This window comes from Brassica oleracea, chromosome C4 (assembly GCF_000695525.1).
Source record: "Brassica oleracea var. oleracea cultivar TO1000 chromosome C4, BOL, whole genome shotgun sequence".
Taxonomy (NCBI): Eukaryota; Viridiplantae; Streptophyta; class Magnoliopsida; order Brassicales; family Brassicaceae; genus Brassica; species Brassica oleracea.
This window is the reverse complement of record NC_027751.1, coordinates 48,142,707-48,160,847: the sequence shown is the minus strand read 5'-3', so window position 1 is coordinate 48,160,847 and position 18,141 is coordinate 48,142,707. Positions and strand designations below refer to the sequence as shown.

General features: G+C 33.8%; 3 protein-coding genes across 3 annotated transcripts; all 3 read left to right on the top strand.

The window, feature by feature from the left end:
* The first annotated feature begins 1,793 nt into the window (after positions 1-1,793).
* Positions 1,794-3,214, top strand: LOC106340739 (ervatamin-B-like). Its single transcript, XM_013779585.1, has 2 exons — positions 1,794-2,299; positions 2,499-3,214. Exons 1-2 carry the CDS (start codon positions 1,846-1,848, stop codon positions 3,080-3,082), a joined length of 1,038 nt encoding a protein of 345 aa, XP_013635039.1. The 5' UTR covers positions 1,794-1,845; the 3' UTR covers positions 3,083-3,214.
* Positions 3,215-6,306: 3,092 nt separating this feature from the next.
* Positions 6,307-10,573, top strand: LOC106340252 (protein trichome birefringence-like 37). The gene is made up of 5 exons (XM_013779135.1): positions 6,307-6,700; positions 6,785-6,956; positions 9,570-9,751; positions 9,860-10,018; positions 10,103-10,573. Exons 1-5 carry the CDS (start codon positions 6,345-6,347, stop codon positions 10,389-10,391), a joined length of 1,158 nt encoding a protein of 385 aa, XP_013634589.1. The 5' UTR covers positions 6,307-6,344; the 3' UTR covers positions 10,392-10,573.
* Positions 10,574-12,423: 1,850 nt separating this feature from the next.
* Positions 12,424-13,818, top strand: LOC106340474 (ATP synthase mitochondrial F1 complex assembly factor 1-like). Its single transcript, XM_013779353.1, has 4 exons — positions 12,424-12,863; positions 12,937-13,016; positions 13,108-13,166; positions 13,358-13,818. Exons 1-4 carry the CDS (start codon positions 12,561-12,563, stop codon positions 13,660-13,662), a joined length of 747 nt encoding a protein of 248 aa, XP_013634807.1. The 5' UTR covers positions 12,424-12,560; the 3' UTR covers positions 13,663-13,818.
* Positions 13,819-18,141: the final 4,323 nt, after the last annotated feature.

The window sequence follows — 18,141 nt, the reverse complement described above, 5'->3', positions numbered from 1 at the left end:
GGCGGGTCCGTAGGGATCTTGAATGGAGGATTTATGGGAGAACATTGAAGTACCAGCACTCTCATCGGAGGCGTTATGCGGGAGGAGTTGGGGGAGAGGAAGAGAATCGATACGGCGATTAGGGTTAGGGAAGATGAGTGATTTTTTTTTAAAGAGAAACGGGATCGAGAAGACGATATAACACGACCCGTATCAAGACAGGCTCTGGATTGGGCTGCGAAATGGTTTAAATGGGCTGAGAATGTAACTTAACTTTTTTATTCCAAGTCCAGTCCGCAATGACCTGGCAGATTGATTGGTGGGGAATATTTCTACCCATGTGGCACCCCTTAGAAGCTCCAAAATTAGCACCTTTTATATAGTAGTGATTTGTATGTCATTCATTATTCCAAGTCTTATAGTACTATATATTTTTTTTAAACATAATCAATTATTTTGTGGAATTTGCTCAAAGTACAAGCGAAACGGAACTCCAAGTGGGGAAATAAAAGTTTTTCCTCTCACTCATTTAGAAAAATATAAAATATAAGAAACCGGAAAAAACGTAGAGGTATTTCTAATATATGTAGCTCAACACTAAGCCTGGGACGGATCGGATATCCGAGCAATTTCAAGGTATCCGGATCCGGATCCTTATCCGGCGGATCCATAATTTTACTATCTTTATCCGGATACTTCTAAAAATTGTAATATCCGGCGGATATCCGGATCCGGATTTGGATCATTAAAATAAATAGAAAATAATATTAATATATATAAAAAATATTAACAATAATTTCTTAAAAAATATACATATAATGTTTTTAATTATTTCTATGCATAATATTACAAAATTTACATAAAATTTATATATACTATTATAAAAATGACATATATTAAATAAAATTAATTTTTATATATAAATATTACTATTTTTGAAATATTTATTAATAAAACTTACGGATCCGGATATCCGGACTTAAAAATAAGAATTCCGGATCCACCATTTTACTATCCGGATCCGGATTCGGCCCCTCCGGATATCCTGATTTTCGGATCGGATCCGGATCGAATCCGGATCTCGGATAAAAGTCCCAGGCCTACTCAACACTACTTAAATTATTACATAAACCAATAAAAATTAGGGGAGGTTATTGGAACATGAATTTCTGTGGAATTTGATGTTTTTAATAGTTGAGAGTATTTTACAAGTTAACTAGATTTAACAAATTTTATCAAATACTTTTACATAGATTTTCATTACTTGTGTATAGAATTCTGTTGATTGTTATTAACTTTTAAAGTAAAAAATTAATGGTAGTAGAAAAAAAAGGAAAGAAAATCATTTCAATTATAAGGCAATTCTTAAACAACTTTTAAAAAAGTTTTTGTCACAAAAAAGATCTTAAGAAATAAAATGACCCAAAAATTTTAATTTCTACTTCTTACTTTATAGATATATAAATAACAAAAAATAAAAAATATTTTTTAGATAATTTCGAAATATATGTTTTAAATTTGAATTTTTGTAAAATAATTTTTAGTTTAACATATATTCGGACCAGATATATCAAAATCACAAAATGAACCAAAATACAAATAAGGAAGTTAAACATATAAGATATACAAATGGGGAAGTTTTTCGTCGAGACATTACGGCGCAAGTAATGCAAACTGCAAAGTATTAACATCACATCAAATGGATTCAAGTCAACTTGCATTTTCTTACATATGATTGGATCTCATAGTTTAATCCTAAATCTATAAATACTCTTCAATCTATCCTCACTCCTCCACCACCACTAATCATAACCCCGAAAAAAAGCATTACTCTTCCTTCAATTCTCTCCATTCTCAAAAAGCAAAATGACATCGATCATAGTCTTGGTCACTCTTTTGACCATTCTTTTCACAAGTTTCAGAATATCTCAAGCTACGTCTCGTACTGTAACCTTCCATGTGCCGTCGATGGTTGATAAACATGAACAATGGATGTCTCGATTTTCTCGTGTTTACCACGATGAGCTCGAGAAACAGATGAGACGCGATGTGTTTAAAAAGAACATGAAGTTCGTTGAGAACTTCAACGAAAAAGCGAACAAGAGCTACAAGCTTAGTGTCAATGCATTCGCCGATTGGACCAGTGAGGAGTTCCTAGCAATGCACACCGGACTGAAGAACATAACTCGAAAATCCCCATCCAAAGTGGTCGACGCAACGATGTCGTCTAGGTCGTGGGACGTCAGTGACGTGGTAGTCGAGAGCAAGGACTGGAGGAGTGAAGGAGCTGTCACTCCAGTCAAATACCAAGGCCAATGCGGTAATGCTTCTTTTCTAACAGCTAAAACAAATGTAAAAATATCGTTTAAATTAAAATGAATGCAAAGGCAAATTATAATTGCACCAAAATATTAATTATAATTAACTTGATGTCCAAGTTAGTTTAGGGCTAAAGAGAATATATATGGTTGTTCCTTCTATGAGAGCATCCAATTGATAAGAGGTCTATATATGCACAGGATGTTGCTGGGCGTTTTCATCTGTAGCAGCAGTGGAAGGTGTGACTAAGATCGCCCACGGGAAGCTCGTGTCTTTGTCCGAACAACAGCTTCTAGACTGCGACAGAGAGTACGACCAAGGCTGCAACGGTGGGATAATGTCGGATGCTTTCAACTATATAATCCAAAACCGAGGCATCGCTTCGGAGAAGTCTTACTCTTATCAAGGATCAGATGGGAGATGTCGGTCCAATGCAATACCTGCTGCACGGATCAGCGGTTTCCAATCCGTCCCTAGCAACAACGAGGGGGCCTTGCTCGAGGCCGTGTCGAGGCAACCCGTCTCTGTCTCGATGGACGCAAGTGGGGACGGGTTCATGCATTACTCAGGGGGAGTATATGACGGGCCTTGTGGGACTAGCTCGAATCATGCAGTGACGTTTGTTGGGTATGGAGTGAGCGAGGACGGGACCAAATACTGGCTGGCTAAGAACTCTTGGGGTGAAACTTGGGGAGAAAATGGTTATATAAGGATCCGCAGAGACGTGGCTTGGCCTCAAGGCATGTGTGGTGTAGCCCAATATGCTTTTTATCCAGTTGCGTAAGCGTTTTTGTTATATATTTTACACATAGACTAATTCAAATGGAGTGCGTATATCAAAAGTGGTATACAATATTATAAAGTGTCTTTGATTATTTGATTATGTATTGTTGAGGTGCGGTTTAATCCACATCGCATATTTTGAGCAACATTTGTAATGTATTTGTATTGTTCTGTACGTCTTGCATGGTCTTGATGAATTGGTAGACATGTATTTATTCAAAGAAAAAAATCTATTAACTAAAAATTTAATGATAAAATTTAAGAGCATCTCTAATAGTTGAAAAATCAAAAGATTATTAAATAATAATGTTTAAATATAGTATAATTCAATAATTAGATTTTTTTTGTAATTAAACCAATTCGTGAGTGACAAATGTGAAAGAAATTTCTCATGATATTTTTATATCTAAAACTGTATCTTTCCTTCTCTTCTCCATTTAGATTACCGGAGTACTTTTTATTATTAGAAACCCAACCCCATTGAACATGTCTATCACTGTTATCATGCTTAGTTGGGAATGTTAAGAACTCGATCCAAAATAAGATATATCTAATTAGTACGTAAGGACTGAACAATGGTGGTCATCAGTTTCTGGTGGTCGTAGTTCGAACTAAAAGATGGCAGGGTCCGAGTTGAACAATGAATGATAAACCATTTATAACCATTTAACAATAAACATTGCTCTACATGCATAATATAATAAGGATGGGTCGACTACATAAAACTAGACCTATCTTGCTGTCAAAGATTTTGGAAGCCGAATGCTATTCGAACACCGACTTCTTGGATTTATCCACACTTCCACTGTTTCATTTTCTCACTAACTTCAAAAACATTTCTTGTGACAATTTCCATATTTTATACTATAAATGTAACTAAATTAATTGCTTGCAATACAGATCGTTTTCATGGATTCTTCCCGAAAAGATTCTTGAGCCCATTACAATATAATTCCTATAAAAAAAGCTTTGTTAGTTGTCACATACATTATGAATGTTTATGTCACTTCTCAAATGATATATAGAGGATATGTGATACATAATCCAACTTAATGGGATAATATGTGCTTTGTTGTTTCTCTCGATTCTCAAAAATCTTCAAAAGAATCAACTGCAAAGAATAAATAAATATGCGTAAAGTAACAGACGATTCGGAGTGAGAAAAAGTAGTATCTTTCGAAAAGTCATGCTTAAGCTTCAGTTTCATTTTTGAAAACATCTTTCAAAATGTCACCAAAAGAAACGTGAAATAACTATTTAAAAAAAAGAAACGTGAAATAACTTTTTCCCTTACATGTGACTACTCCTGTGAAATTCACTCACTACTTTGAAAATACTCATGAACAAAACAGAACCAGTCAGGGAAAAAATAGCCAAGGTTACCTGTCGAATGCTGTCCATATCTTATAATAGAAGTAATGTTTTTGTCAAATTATGACAAAATAAATAAAGGAACAGATGGAAGCATGTGAGAATTGCTGGAAAATGATTTAAGAGGTCCCCCGTGACAATCAAAGTAACATAATGTCCCACTAATGCCTTTGATTCATTCACGAGAGACCCACGGAAACACACCTAAAATGATAATTTGAATGAGTTGAGCAAAATTATTTTGCTTTCGATAGTTATTACAGAACTAATGTGACTTCAACGGTGTGGCAATAATCATTGGTAGGCGATTGTAGACGTCACATATCAGTGATATCACTTTAAATGAATATTCCCAACAAGGTATATATTTAACTTTTTGTATCGTTTAACTCTTGCGTAAACATTATATCAAAACACATTAGAGTATCGTAAATGCATTTAATTAACTCGAATTTTGGTTTTGTGTCTTAGAGCACATCCATCGATCGGTATGTTTTAGTTGGGTTCTAACTAATTTAGAAAAAAGAAAAAAATAGAAAATTGGAGAGATATGAAGAGAAATAGTTTTTAAAGTACTGCATTAAGAACCGGTTGCAACACTATAAAAGACATGCGTCATTTTTTTGTTTGTCTAAATATTTATAAGAAAATAATTTTTAGTCAAAAACACAAATTATACTATAATATTAATATTTTTCTGACAAGAATTTCCTTCTAACAACCTAACCGATAATGGTGCTCTTAGGCTCCTAACTCAACTTTATTACGACAATACATTTCAGTGGAAACACCTCTCAACAGAACTCTTGCTTTAATGGTTTTGTTTAGGAATTAGCAGTTTCAACTTTTTTTTTTTGAAAAAATGTTAAATTGATTCAAGCAGTTCCAACTTCGTGTATCATTTAGAGTCATTTTGCTAACTTAGAAATTGCAATACACTATAAATAAAATAATCAAAGAATTACATTCTCTTAAATATATCAATTAGCAATAAAAATTTCAGATTCACAATATTTACTCTTTTTTTAAAAATAAATACTAAGCTAATAGTATATTTTAGTTGTTACTAATATTAATTCTAAATAATAGTATTAGTATTTTTTAACACAAAATAGTAGCATTAGTAAATAATTTAATCTTATGCATAATAAAGTTAAGAGGTGTATAATTTGTTATATGGTCTATAAAATAACAGTATATGAACTATTCAATTGATATCATAAAAGGCTAAAACCATTATGTATTTGATTTATTAAAAAGTATGAATCAATTATTAAAGAGACATTATATTGTAAGAGTTTTTATGGACCCTCTTATATAAGAACCAATTTTCATTATTTTACTAAACTATTTTTCGTTATTTTTAATAGTAGATATTCAATAAAAAAAATTCTATAAATGTGAATGCTCAACTGATTATTACAAAATTGCCAGCCTAACAATTCGTGGATTTCCTAGAGAGTTAAGGGCATAATTAACCCTGAAACCGTTCACGGTTTCTTAGGCATTTTCTATTTTTTTTTGTCTGAAAAAAAAAAAAATTAAAAGCGAACTAATCGCGGACCGCCATGTGTCGGTGGAGCCTGCGAACAGTACGAAAAACCCTCCACAATTGATCTTTATTTTGTTGTTTCTGCCACCGATTTTCAAAATTTTGCTGGAACCCACGCACTAATTTGTGTTAAGAACCCCATTAAGGAGAGAGATAAACATGGTCTAATGGATTTTTTCTTAGTTTCAAACACATATATGGCCAAATGGTACCTCTACCCAAGAATCTCTTTACACAACTCACTACTGTAGTTATGTGTAAAAGTACAAACGTGTGTATATAAACCCAATTCAATCACAAAGCCTCTTCAAAAAAGAAACCCACATTTTTTCTTTGAAAGATGGGTTTCAAATTCATCTCTCTGTTCCTTCTTCTTCTTCCACTTCTCACAATCACAATCTTGTCCAGAGCCGACCAGGCCCTGGCTTCCGACAAGAAACTACATGAGAGGCATCGTCGCAACAGAACCGTGTTGGCTGGCGCCGGAAGAGTAAAAATAGCGGCGTTGAAAGGTAGGAAGCAAACGAGTGAGTGTAACTTGTTCCAAGGGAGGTGGGTTTTTGATGCTTCTTACCCTTTCTACGATTCCTCCACTTGTCCATTCATAGACGGCGAGTTTGATTGTCTCAAATTTGGTCGACCAGACAGACAGTTCCTCAAGTACTCTTGGCAGCCTGATTCATGCACCATCCCAAGGTATGTAACATCAACATACACCGCATTTAAGCCTAAAGATGATGATAATAATAGGTTATATATGTATGTGATTTGTAATTGAAGATTCGATGGACAAGCGTTTCTGAATAAATGGAGAGGGAAACGAGTTATGTTCGTGGGAGACTCACTGAGTCAAAACATGTGGGAATCATTAGGATGCATGATACATGCATCGGTACCATACACCAAGACCACTTTCATCAAGCGTACCCCAGTCTCCTCTATGATTTTCCAGGTCCCTCCCTTCCTCTCCCCTCTCTCTTTTTGTTTACTTATTATAGTTTAGAACTGCATGTTTCTTTCGACAAAAACAAAATCTAATAATTCATCATCACGAGAGGTCTTGTCATTTTATTGAATCGAGTTGGTCAGGGGCTAGATATAAAAAGCGTTGTCAAATTTTTCTTTTGATTTTTTAATGTAAAAATGTTTTCTGCAATTATGCTTGACATCCAAGGTATTATGATTTTGGCTGTCTGATGGGTCTTTCTTTTTCTTTCATTTTTTTAAATTGGGAAAATAATTGATATATGCGTCATTTAAAATTGATAAATCATGGATAATAATAACTAAAGGAGGGAAGTAATTAAAAAGTATATATTTTACAAACAATTAATTAATTTTATTTTTTCTATTTTTAACAACAATAATTTTAATTAGATTGCAAACCAATTACACGAAAACATACACAATAACAAAAACACAAAAAAAAATAACAAGTGATACATAAACCATTGAACACAAGGAGTATATTAAGAAGAAGAATCTTTTTCAGAGGTCTTTGTTAATAGAGTATAAACTCTATTAATTTTCTTGCAATTTTCAAATTTTTGTTGCGTTAAAAACATTAATTCTCTTTGTTGTATTACATAGGTCTATTCCATTTAAATTAGTATATATATTTTTCGGTTTAAAATCCATTGTATTAATTCAACCGTAAACAATAGATATTGCAAAGACCAATTTCACGAATGTATAAATATCGCCATACAATTGTATGTATGGGATATCTTGAATTATAAGTTTATTACTAACTTTTATAAAACTAAATTCTAAACTAGTTGATTTAAGAGCAGCCCTCGTGATGGTATCAGGGGCGGTCCCAGTGTATTAGAAGGTGTGACATGTGCCTCACCCTAATTCTTTTTTGTTCATTGACATCTAGTGTTAAATTTAATTAAGTATATTTATATTAAGCTTTTAGTTATAGAAATGGTTAAGTGCTCCGTACTAAAAACCATCTTGGATCCGCCCCCGGGTGGTATCTCACCACAATGGTGATGATTGGTTCAACTGTGGCTCTAAAGATTTAGCTGTAAAAGTTTAGCCGTATGTAAATTGGTTGTAACTGTAAAGTTGTTACTGTAGATTTTTTTGCAGAAACTTTTGTTGTAGTTAAATTTGTTGTAGCTGTGCCTGTAGATATTTTAAAATAAAATATATGAAATCTGTAATGTATATATAAAATAATTATTTTTTATCAATTAAATAATTTATATTAATATTTTTTATAAATTCTCAAAGTTTATTGTTATTTAAAATGTGATATGTAAATAATATATATTTTATTTAAAATATTTCAATAATTTTTACAACACCCAAAATTGAACTAAATATTTATAGATGATTTTAATTATGATTATCTAATTTATTTGATATTATAGATATTTTTTTATTTCACAGATTCTATAACCTATAAAAGAAAGCTTTAGGTGTTTTTACCTAAAATACATTAAAAAAAATTTTCTTTAATTTTTTTTGCTGTAGCTTTAAAAATAAAGTTAAAGCATGATTGGTAAAAGTTTATATAAATTTGATTTAGGTTTTAACTATTAAAAATAAAGATACAACATGATTGGTAAAGTTTAGTGATTTAAAAGTAGATAAAATTAAAGTAAGAAGATAAAGCCCAACCAATCATCCTCGATATTTATAAAAAGTGGGAAAGAGAACGTAGAAAACATCAATATCATCTCTTCCAAAAGAAACCCTTGCACATAAAATTCTATACTTATCTTTTCATAAATGGTTGAATTGGTTTTAACACAATAAATTTTAATTACAAAATTAAATTATATTTAAATATTAATATAACAATACTTAGAGACTCAGTTTAAAGATACCATCAGTAATGATACTCTTATCTTTTTTTTTAAGAAGAATTGATGATCGTTGATCTATCTTAAAAATTTATCTTTTATTTTTTTCACAAAAACTGTCTAGTTGTCAGTTTTGAAACAATCACGACTTCTTCTAATTAAGTTGACATTCATCATGAACATAATATATCAACCATGAAACCTATGTGATATGGACAACAGGAAAAAAGATGCAAACATCCAAAGTTTTAGTCCACATTACATTATTTTGGTCTTCTTACAAGTGTTGACTTAGGTTTTTGGTAATTTCTCTCTTTTGGTTGTTTTAAAAGAACAGAAACAAACTAATAAATTGGAAACAAACAAAAAGAAGAGAACCTAGCAGGGAAAGGAAGTAGCCCAAGTAGGAGATCTGACAGCTAATGGCAACTAAAGACCACTCAAATTGGTTTTCTTCAGTTAATATTTTTAATCATCTAAATGTGAAAACAAGTTATCTTGAATACCCCATCCGTTGCGAAATTTTAAATACTCAGATTCGAGTACAGTTATATATATGGATACACATTAAAAAGCTTGGAATGTAATATATGTGGGTGTGTGATTTTCTACTAAAATGTTTTTTTGGTCATATTGTTTTTAAAAAATTAGCATATTTTCTTATATAACTATAAAGACTATTATGGTCTTCTCAATCACTTCACCCAATAAGAAAAAATTTCTCTATCGTTTTTAAATGATTAAAATAGGAATATGGAGTTACAATATACCTATACCGAACACCATACCTAGTGGATATCACCAAAGAAGGTGTAGGGCGTGTGCTTAACCTTGGAACTATCGAAGGTGGTGCTGATGTTTGGAAAGACATGGACATTCTCGTCTTCAATTCCTGGCACTGGTGGCTTCACAAAGGAGTAGAATTACAAGGGTTCGTACAATATATTGTATACTCATATAAATATATATGTCTAATTTGGGACTAAGTCGACATGCTTAGCTAACCAGAAATTGTCTTCTCATCTCGTTGTTTACTCAGGTGGGATTATATAAGAAATGGGTCTTCATTGATTAGAGATATGGACCGTCTTGATGCTTTCAACAAAGGGCTCACCACTTGGGCTCAATGGGTTGATCAAAATGTTAATATTTCGCAAACCCGAGTTTTCTTCCAAGGCATTTCTCCTACTCACTACGTGTAAGTTTATCACACATAATATATACATATATGTGGTTGTAAATCGCGGCTTTTTAGGTAAATATATTTCTGGAAATTTGATAGGGGAAAGGAATGGAATGAGCCAAGGAATAATTGCAACGGGCAGATGCAACCGTTGAGCGGATCAACATATCCAGGTGGTTCACTTCCTGCAGCAAGCATCGTGTCCCGAGTGTTAAGCTCGATGAAAAAACCCGTTTACTTACTTGATATCACAACTCTGTCTCAACTAAGAAAAGATGCTCATCCATCTACATATGGAGCCGCTGGAGGAAGCGATTGCAGCCACTGGTGCCTTCCTGGCTTGCCGGATACTTGGAACCAGCTTCTCTACGCAGCTCTCTCGATGTGAAGAACTTGAGTCCATACACACTTGCATTTATATTACATTCTTGGAAGTCTAAATGAAAAAGTTTCCAAATACTCACGGATGGACCAAACATTGGCAAAGATTTTGCTTTGACCAAACAACTTTGTGATTAGATCATTTTTATTTTGTAATTAATGCTACTTTAGATCTGAAACTCTTCAAGATCATAGATAAAATGTACTTCATTATATTAGTTTTTATAAACAAAAATATTGTTTTGTATATTGTAAACCCTTTTAATGTGGTACCTTTTGTTTATATTATTTAAAATATAGTAATAGTATCTAAAATTAATTTTAGTAAGGTAAAGGTGTCATTCAAAACGAATAATAATAGCAAAACTTACAAAATATTACTTTTTCAGTTTTGAATTGCTGAATATAAACAATTTGTGAGCCCTTACAATGAGCCTCACGTTTGTTGTTTTTATCTTGGTGCTTGTCTGATATTCCACAGCTTTAATGTTTTGAATGATTTTGAAATAATTGTAATTAAGAGCGCCTAAAGCACTAGTGTAGTGTTAATTTCAATAACACTCCCAACACTGAAGTTAGAAAATAAAATGAGAACAATGTACAATAGGTATTTGGCTACTGTTGTTCAAAAAAAAAAAAAAAGGTATTTGGCTACTACTCGACCTGACTTCCCAATTAAAACTCTTAACAAGAAAATTAGATGGCTAGGAGCTTGAATTAGACAAATATGTATCCATGTAATATAATGGTCTAACATGTGACTTAAGTTCATCATTTGTATACAAAGAATCTGTGGTGAAGGTACTTTTGACCCCCCTAAAAAAAATGTACAATAGTTTTTGGAAAGTGCTCGGTATTTTTTTTAGGGCAAATCTCCAAAATAGCACATTTCTAAGTTTATATTACAAAAATAGTACTCAAAAACTAAAATGACCAAAATAACACATTTCTAAGTTTAACCTTTGAAAATTTTAATTTTTTTATTTTTCAAAATTTGAAATCATATCCCCAAAACCTCATTTCTCAACTCTAAACCCTAAAAACCCTAAACCCTAAACCATAAACCCTAAACCCTAAACCCTACAATCTAAATCCTAAACTCTAAACCCTAAACCCTAAACCCTAAACTCTAAACTCTAAGCCCTAAACTCTAAACCCTAAACCCTAAACTCTAAATCCTAAACCCCACCCTTTAACTCTAAACCCTAAGTTTGTGACTTTTGATAAAACATTAAGTGCTATTTTGTGACTTTTGACCTTGAGTGCTAGTTTGGGAACAAAAACTTGATTTAATGTTATTTTTTTCTTTTTTTATTTTTTTTTTAAGTGGTTCGGTATTATATTTTTTCTCCCTTCTTTGTTATCTAGGGTTTCTCTTGAGTATGGATAGGTAGGATATTTTACATGGTTCAAGCGTGGACGCGAAGTCCAGAGTTTCTTCATTGTTGAAATATTATGTGTACGGTGGCTTTAGGCTTGTTGAGCATTTAATGCCAGTCGTTAAATTTGGTTCCAGTACTTTCACCACAGATTCTTTGTATACAAATGATGGAACTCAATCACATGTTAGACCATTAACCTCCAACGGGGGTTCTACCCATTGGAGTTCTAAAAATGAATATATGTGTATATATATTGTATATATGTATGTAGTTGTGGAGTCCACTAAATAGTATAGAACCCTTATTTAAAGGTTCTAAAAGTTTTGTTTTTAGAACCTTTAGATAGGGTATCTACACTATTTAGTGGACCCCATAACTATATACATATATACAATATATACATACACATATTTATTTTTAAAACTCCAATGGATAGAACCCCGATTGGAGGTGCTCTTTACATGACACATACTTGTCTAATTCAAGCTACTAGTACTAGCCATCTAGTTTTGTTGAGTTTTCATTGGGAAGTCAGGTCGACTAGTAGCCAAATATCTGAACTCTATAAGCCCATCAGTTTCGGCCCATAAAAAGCTTTATTCTGAATCTTAACGTAATTACGAAAGTCTCTACTTTAAACCGGTCGAACCAAATTAACCCATTTAAACACGTTACGAGTGATTGAGACATATCTTCGTTGATGTTGGATTAGATCTACCAGCACACAACGTGTTCGACAAAATTCCTGTGAAAAGCCTAATGATAAAATCTTTCAACTTCACCGTACTCCTACCATGAAACTGAGACGAATCCTCAGTTCCTTATCAAATCTCGCTACAGAAAAGCTCTATTTCTCCTCGTGCCCATCTCGTCAAATCTTCACTGCCCGGTCATCTTCTTCACAACGAAACGCCGGAAGTAATCTCTCAGAAGCGTTACCAGGGAACCACATCAAATGGGCATCGCTAGGTTCAGTCAGAAACTCGAGGTTCGCGTCTGGGTTCACACCGTTGCAGCCAAAGCCGTTGGATTCGATCATGGATTTGGAGCGAGCCAAGACTAAATCTCCGGAGGAGCTCACCTCGATCTGGGACGATGTAATTTTAACCCTCTCTCTACCTCCCAAAGTTTCGTTCTTTTGATGTGTTGCTGATGATTCGTTTCTGTCAGTATCACTTAGGACGAGGTCATATTGGGATAACTATGAAAGCTCAGGTTTATCGTTTGTTGGAGCAACGAGCAGCTGAGTGGTAATAATCATCATCATCATCATCATCATCATCAGCTTTGTGTGTGTTTTGTCTTGATTTGATCTTCTTCTGTTTGATGTTGTAATTGCAGCCGATACTTTGCCATTCCACTGTGGAGAGGAAATGGTTACGTTACCATGTTTGCTCAAGGTTTGTTCTAGCTTTGTCTGAGAGTTAGAGTCAATGATTGAGATGGGTTTACTCAAAAATACATTCTTTACTACTTAGTTAGGACCAATGCTAGCAAACTAGTTAATCTTGAACAGTTTATTTACCTTGTATGGTGTGAGGCTGAATCTTTGCTAGATGTAGCATTTGATCTTTGATCGTTAATGTGGCAGTTGAAGCGCCACACATGATTTTCACTGGTCTGGAAGACTACAAGGCAAGAGGAACTCAAGCGGCTCCTTACCTGACTAGCACCTTCTACACCGAGCTTTCAGAGACGACGGACTTGGTGTTTATCCGAGGTGATGTTGTGTTCACAAGCAAACTCACTGACGAGGAGGCGAAATGGATCATGGAGACGGCTCAGTCGTTTTACTTGAATGACACTCGGTACAAGCTGCTCGAGAGGTTCAATAAACATACTCATGACTTTGAGTTCAAGGATGTGTTACAAGCCCTTGATATGCCTATTATATGATTAGCTAAATCAAGAAGAAAAAAAAACTTAAATGATTCTTGTGTTCATGAGACAGGCTTGTATTAGAATTGTTTTTGTATGGTGATAGAAACTAAATCACCAAACTAGTTTTCGTTGAGAATACTTCTCTATAGCACGAAAAAAATCGGTTGATTGGTTTTTCGTTTCCTCAATAAACATTAGGGGTCAATTTGGAAGAAGCGATAAACTCAGGCGGCGTTTCTCTAAATATCACAGAAATGGAAACGGCGCCGTTTCGCAACATTATAAAAAGACCTTATACAGGTTCTAAATGCAACAAACAGCTTATAAGGTCTTTTTCTGGTATACTCTATTTGTCAGTCAGGAGTTTTGGTTAGATACTTGGTAGAGTTTGGGGACTTATAGTGTCAGAACAAATCGTATATGTCTTCCTTCATTTGTCTTTTATTTGTTTTATCAATCAAAACAACAGTTCAAGCATTAGTGACCTTAATTATGATGAGAAACCCCATCAAATGTCTCCTTCATCTAAGTTTACTTCCATGGCACGTTTTTTTTATATCTTTTTCCACGTCTTCCTTCGGTGGTCGAACATCCTCCAAACATATTTCTTTGACATTTTTGTTGAGATAAAACGATTTGGTGCAACTGATTATTTACAGAGATTAGGAATTCTAGAAATGTGTTTAATTAATAATTCTTTTAGCACGTTCTTCATCCTGTTCACTACAAATAAAATTTTAAATTTTAAAAATTAAAAATTGGCTAACATGCTTTATCAAAAGTCATTAGTCTTTAAAAATCTATGTTATTATGACTTACCAACCTCAATATTACTATTGACGTATTAATTTTATTCATCCGAGTCATCCTCGTATGAACAAGTAACCTGAAAAGGATTTTAAGCACGTTCATTATACCATTCACTACATATAAAACGGTTCTACTTGCAAATTTTTTAAGGTCTATTAACCTACACAATTGAACATAAATTGCATTATCTGGTACTAGGATTCCAAATTTCTTGGTGTGGAACTCTAATGAACAATTAATCAAACATCAGAGTAAAGAGCTCCACTATCAAAAGTCATTAGTCTTTAAAAATTTATAATAATACGACTTACCAACCGCAATAATACTGTTGACGACAAAGATTCAATTCGTCCGAGTCATCATCGTATGAACAATTAAATTTTTTGTTCACTATAGTTGTTAGATCTTGTCCGATATGTGGGGTTTAGTTACTATGCTTATGTATAAATATAGAGGAAGACCTTTCCGACTAAATTCACACTAAATCTTCCTCACAGATTCTTCATCCGTTTCTCGCCTTTCTTGATTTTATTTTTATCCTGTTTGATTTTGAGGGGTTCTTAATCTATTCGTTAGATAAGCTTGGCTTCGGTATCAATCTTCGTTAAAAGAATATTATCGCGGAGTATCCAATCGAGTATGAAATCAAGTTGATTGATCAAGCGATGGAGAATCGATGCAGTTTCAGATAAGCCGGAGTTCTCTGTTGTAACGTTCTGGCAAGACTCTGCTTCCATCTCCTTAAAGCTTCTCACTGGAGTTCATCTCTTGCGTGTAGATGAAAAGCCCTAAAACATCAATAGCGATCTCAGAAAGGAAGAACGGTCAAGCAATTTCAACCTAATCGAAGAAAGGTGTTTGGGTCATCGGTCCGGCTGTTTCTCCGGGGATACCTCCGACGTCCTTTTTCGATTCCATATTCGTCTTTTCCACATGATGGGACAAGTGGTGATTATGCAATCCAAACCTTATATTTTTAACACGTGTTTTCTTGTTATAAATCTTATCTTCAGAATGTGGACAAGATTTGGGCTGAATATGTATATGAGACTGGGTTGAGTTGTTTGTATATTTGGGTTTGAAGCCCTTTAATCAAAAGCTGACAAAAAAAAAACTTTATTTTTTCAAAATATTTTGTAACAAGAAAATAATTGTATAATTTGTTTCCTCAACTTTGATTAGCTTTTCTGCTAATCTATTTATACTATCTACTTTATTAAAACAGAAGTACACTTACAGAATAACCCTAAAAGTTACACAATATTTACAGTCAACTGCCTTTGAGAATTAAATTAGTCTTACATTAAAGATTGTCTTTTCCACTTATTTATTGTTTTCCTAAAATAATTCAAACGAACCACAAAAAAATGAAACATATTATTAATAAACTCAAACAAACTACATATTTTTAAATAAAGGAACAAACATAAATAATCCCCCTGCAATATCGACACCCTAACATTGCTTATTATATGAATCTCATCCTTAGCTTACGTAACATGCACGAACATCAAATTATATAAGCTTTATAAGTAATTAAACTAAGAAAAACTAACAATGATTCTCACACGAGTTTGAACAATTTCAGTTCACTTAATTCCACGGTGGTGTCTGTAGCATATTTGTAACCACCTTATTATATTGAAATATTCCACTGACTTCCATATGTCCAAATAATTAATAATCATTATCTATCTTATTAAAATCTAATATTTTTGAATTGAAAATCTTTTTCCCTAACAATCTTCTACTTAGACTTCGGAAAAAATAATTAGAAATATTTGCAGAATTTACTAATTTGTTTCTAAACAAGATTTCCCCTTCAATTTCGGAACAAGAAAGATATATATAAAATTTGATCCATAACTACTAAACAATAAACACAATATTCGAATTTCACCAATATAATCTTACCCTTTCCTATTTTGTTGGTTTAACAATAAGACACAATAAACAAAATATTCTGCATATTAATGCAAACAAGAGATGCCTTGCGAGAGTGATTAAGATATTTCCTCAACTTTAGCGTTTTGTATTGCGTTAAAAAGATTGACCCACACACTTGCGGAACAAGCACAAGATCTTATCATTTCCTATTTCAAATCATAACCATTAAGATTTTACCATAATTTCGAAAACAAGAAACATAATCAACAAAATATTCTTTTCATTTATTTCGCCTAATATGCCTTGCAAAATAAGCAAAAATATTTATTCTCAACTAGGGTATTGTCCCTCTACTATATATTCTACCCGAGTACAAACTCCATTCTACACATTCTTTTACGACTTACCTCAGAAAAAAAATCATGTCTGCTAACAAAAGATTTCATTTGATCAGCGATCTTAAACCCTTTAAGAATGTGTGGCGTGTTCAAGTGAAACTGATTCACTCATGGATACAAAACCCACCTTAAGCTGATGAAACATTAGAAACGGTTTTAGCTGATCAAACTGTTAGTTCTATAATCTTTGTATTTTTTTGAATTTTAATAAAGTAGATTTTATTTCTGAAACAATCATTTGTTATTATTAGGGTGCTAAAGTTCAGTGATCGTGCAAGAGAACTCTCATTAAGCGAGTTCAACGTAACCTTCCTCTTGGAAAATGGCGTGTTATTCAGAACATGAAAATATCTGGAACCGGTGACAAATACAAACCAACAAAACTGGGCTATAAGATGAATATCACAAACGATACTGTTTTTACATATTCGGATCTCACTGACGATAGCAACTTTTTATCTCTAGCAAGTTACGAAGAGATATTGAATGGAAGTGCTGATACTAAGTGTCTTATTGGTATATAATTTTAAACTGATTTTCTTAGATTATTTTATCTTTTCAGTACTACATATTCCGACTAGCGTTACTATATTTACTTATGACAGATATAATAGGCCAAGCTATTGATATTGGTGAATTTAAGATCATCCACGTAATACCCAGTCTTAATTTTTTTTTTTTTTTTTTCGCAATACCTGCGATCTGCGCATGCGAACCGACATGCAGAGGCCCGTCTGTCGCGATGCATGAACACCAGACATGCTGAAGGGAAAGTGTACGTGGAGGTGTCTTCTGGAATGGCTAGAGAGCATGCAACAGGGCATGTGGACGCCCATGTGTCGCCACACATGCGACCGGAAGCATGCATGACGACACACAGGCGATCGGGTGGCTCATTCTTATTGGCTGGCAACTTCTATATATACCCAGCTACCCTGATTGAGCGCATGCGAGCTGACATCCAGTGGCCCGTGTGTTGCGACGCATGAACCCCAGACATGCTGAGAGCCATGTGGACGTGGTGGTATCTGCTTCCATGTAAAGGAGGCATGCAACAGGGCATGTGGTCGCATGTGTGTCGCCACACATGCGACCGGAAGCATGCAGGACGACACACATGCGATCGGGTGGCTCATTCTTATTGGCCGGCAACTTCTATATATACCCAGCTACCCAGGTTCATTTTTACTCATTCAGACACACCAAGGACACTCCAAAACGTGGCTTAGAGAGAGAGAGAAAGAGAAAGAAGTTGAGGTGCTTTAGAAGTATAGATATTTTTCGAAGACCGATAAACTGCCGAGAAGTTTCGAAAGACTGTCCAGAAGAGAAAGAAGATTCTTTCCAAGTTCTGATCAGTCCAGACCAGTTCATTCAAGACATTGAGGTTGGGTTTTGG

What these genes read in the sequence shown, in the direction of transcription:
- LOC106340474 (XM_013779353.1), top strand. Translation starts at nt 12,561, where the DNA reads ATGAAACTGAGACGAATCCTCAGTTCCTTATCAAATCTCGCTACAGAA. An exon ending in GAGCAACGAGCAGCTGAGTG is followed by an intron (nt 13,017 to 13,107) that starts GTAATAATCATC and finishes TTGTAATTGCAG; the next exon opens with CCGATACTTTGCCATTCCAC. An exon ending in CGTTACCATGTTTGCTCAAG is followed by an intron (nt 13,167 to 13,357) that starts GTTTGTTCTAGC and finishes TTAATGTGGCAG; the next exon opens with TTGAAGCGCCACACATGATT.
- LOC106340739 (XM_013779585.1), top strand. Translation starts at nt 1,846, where the DNA reads ATGACATCGATCATAGTCTTGGTCACTCTTTTGACCATTCTTTTCACA. An exon ending in CAAATACCAAGGCCAATGCG is followed by an intron (nt 2,300 to 2,498) that starts GTAATGCTTCTT and finishes ATATATGCACAG; the next exon opens with GATGTTGCTGGGCGTTTTCA.
- LOC106340252 (XM_013779135.1), top strand. Translation starts at nt 6,345, where the DNA reads ATGGGTTTCAAATTCATCTCTCTGTTCCTTCTTCTTCTTCCACTTCTC. An exon ending in TCTCCTCTATGATTTTCCAG is followed by an intron (nt 6,957 to 9,569) that starts GTCCCTCCCTTC and finishes TGATTAAAATAG; the next exon opens with GAATATGGAGTTACAATATA. An exon ending in ATTTCTCCTACTCACTACGT is followed by an intron (nt 10,019 to 10,102) that starts GTAAGTTTATCA and finishes GAAATTTGATAG; the next exon opens with GGGAAAGGAATGGAATGAGC.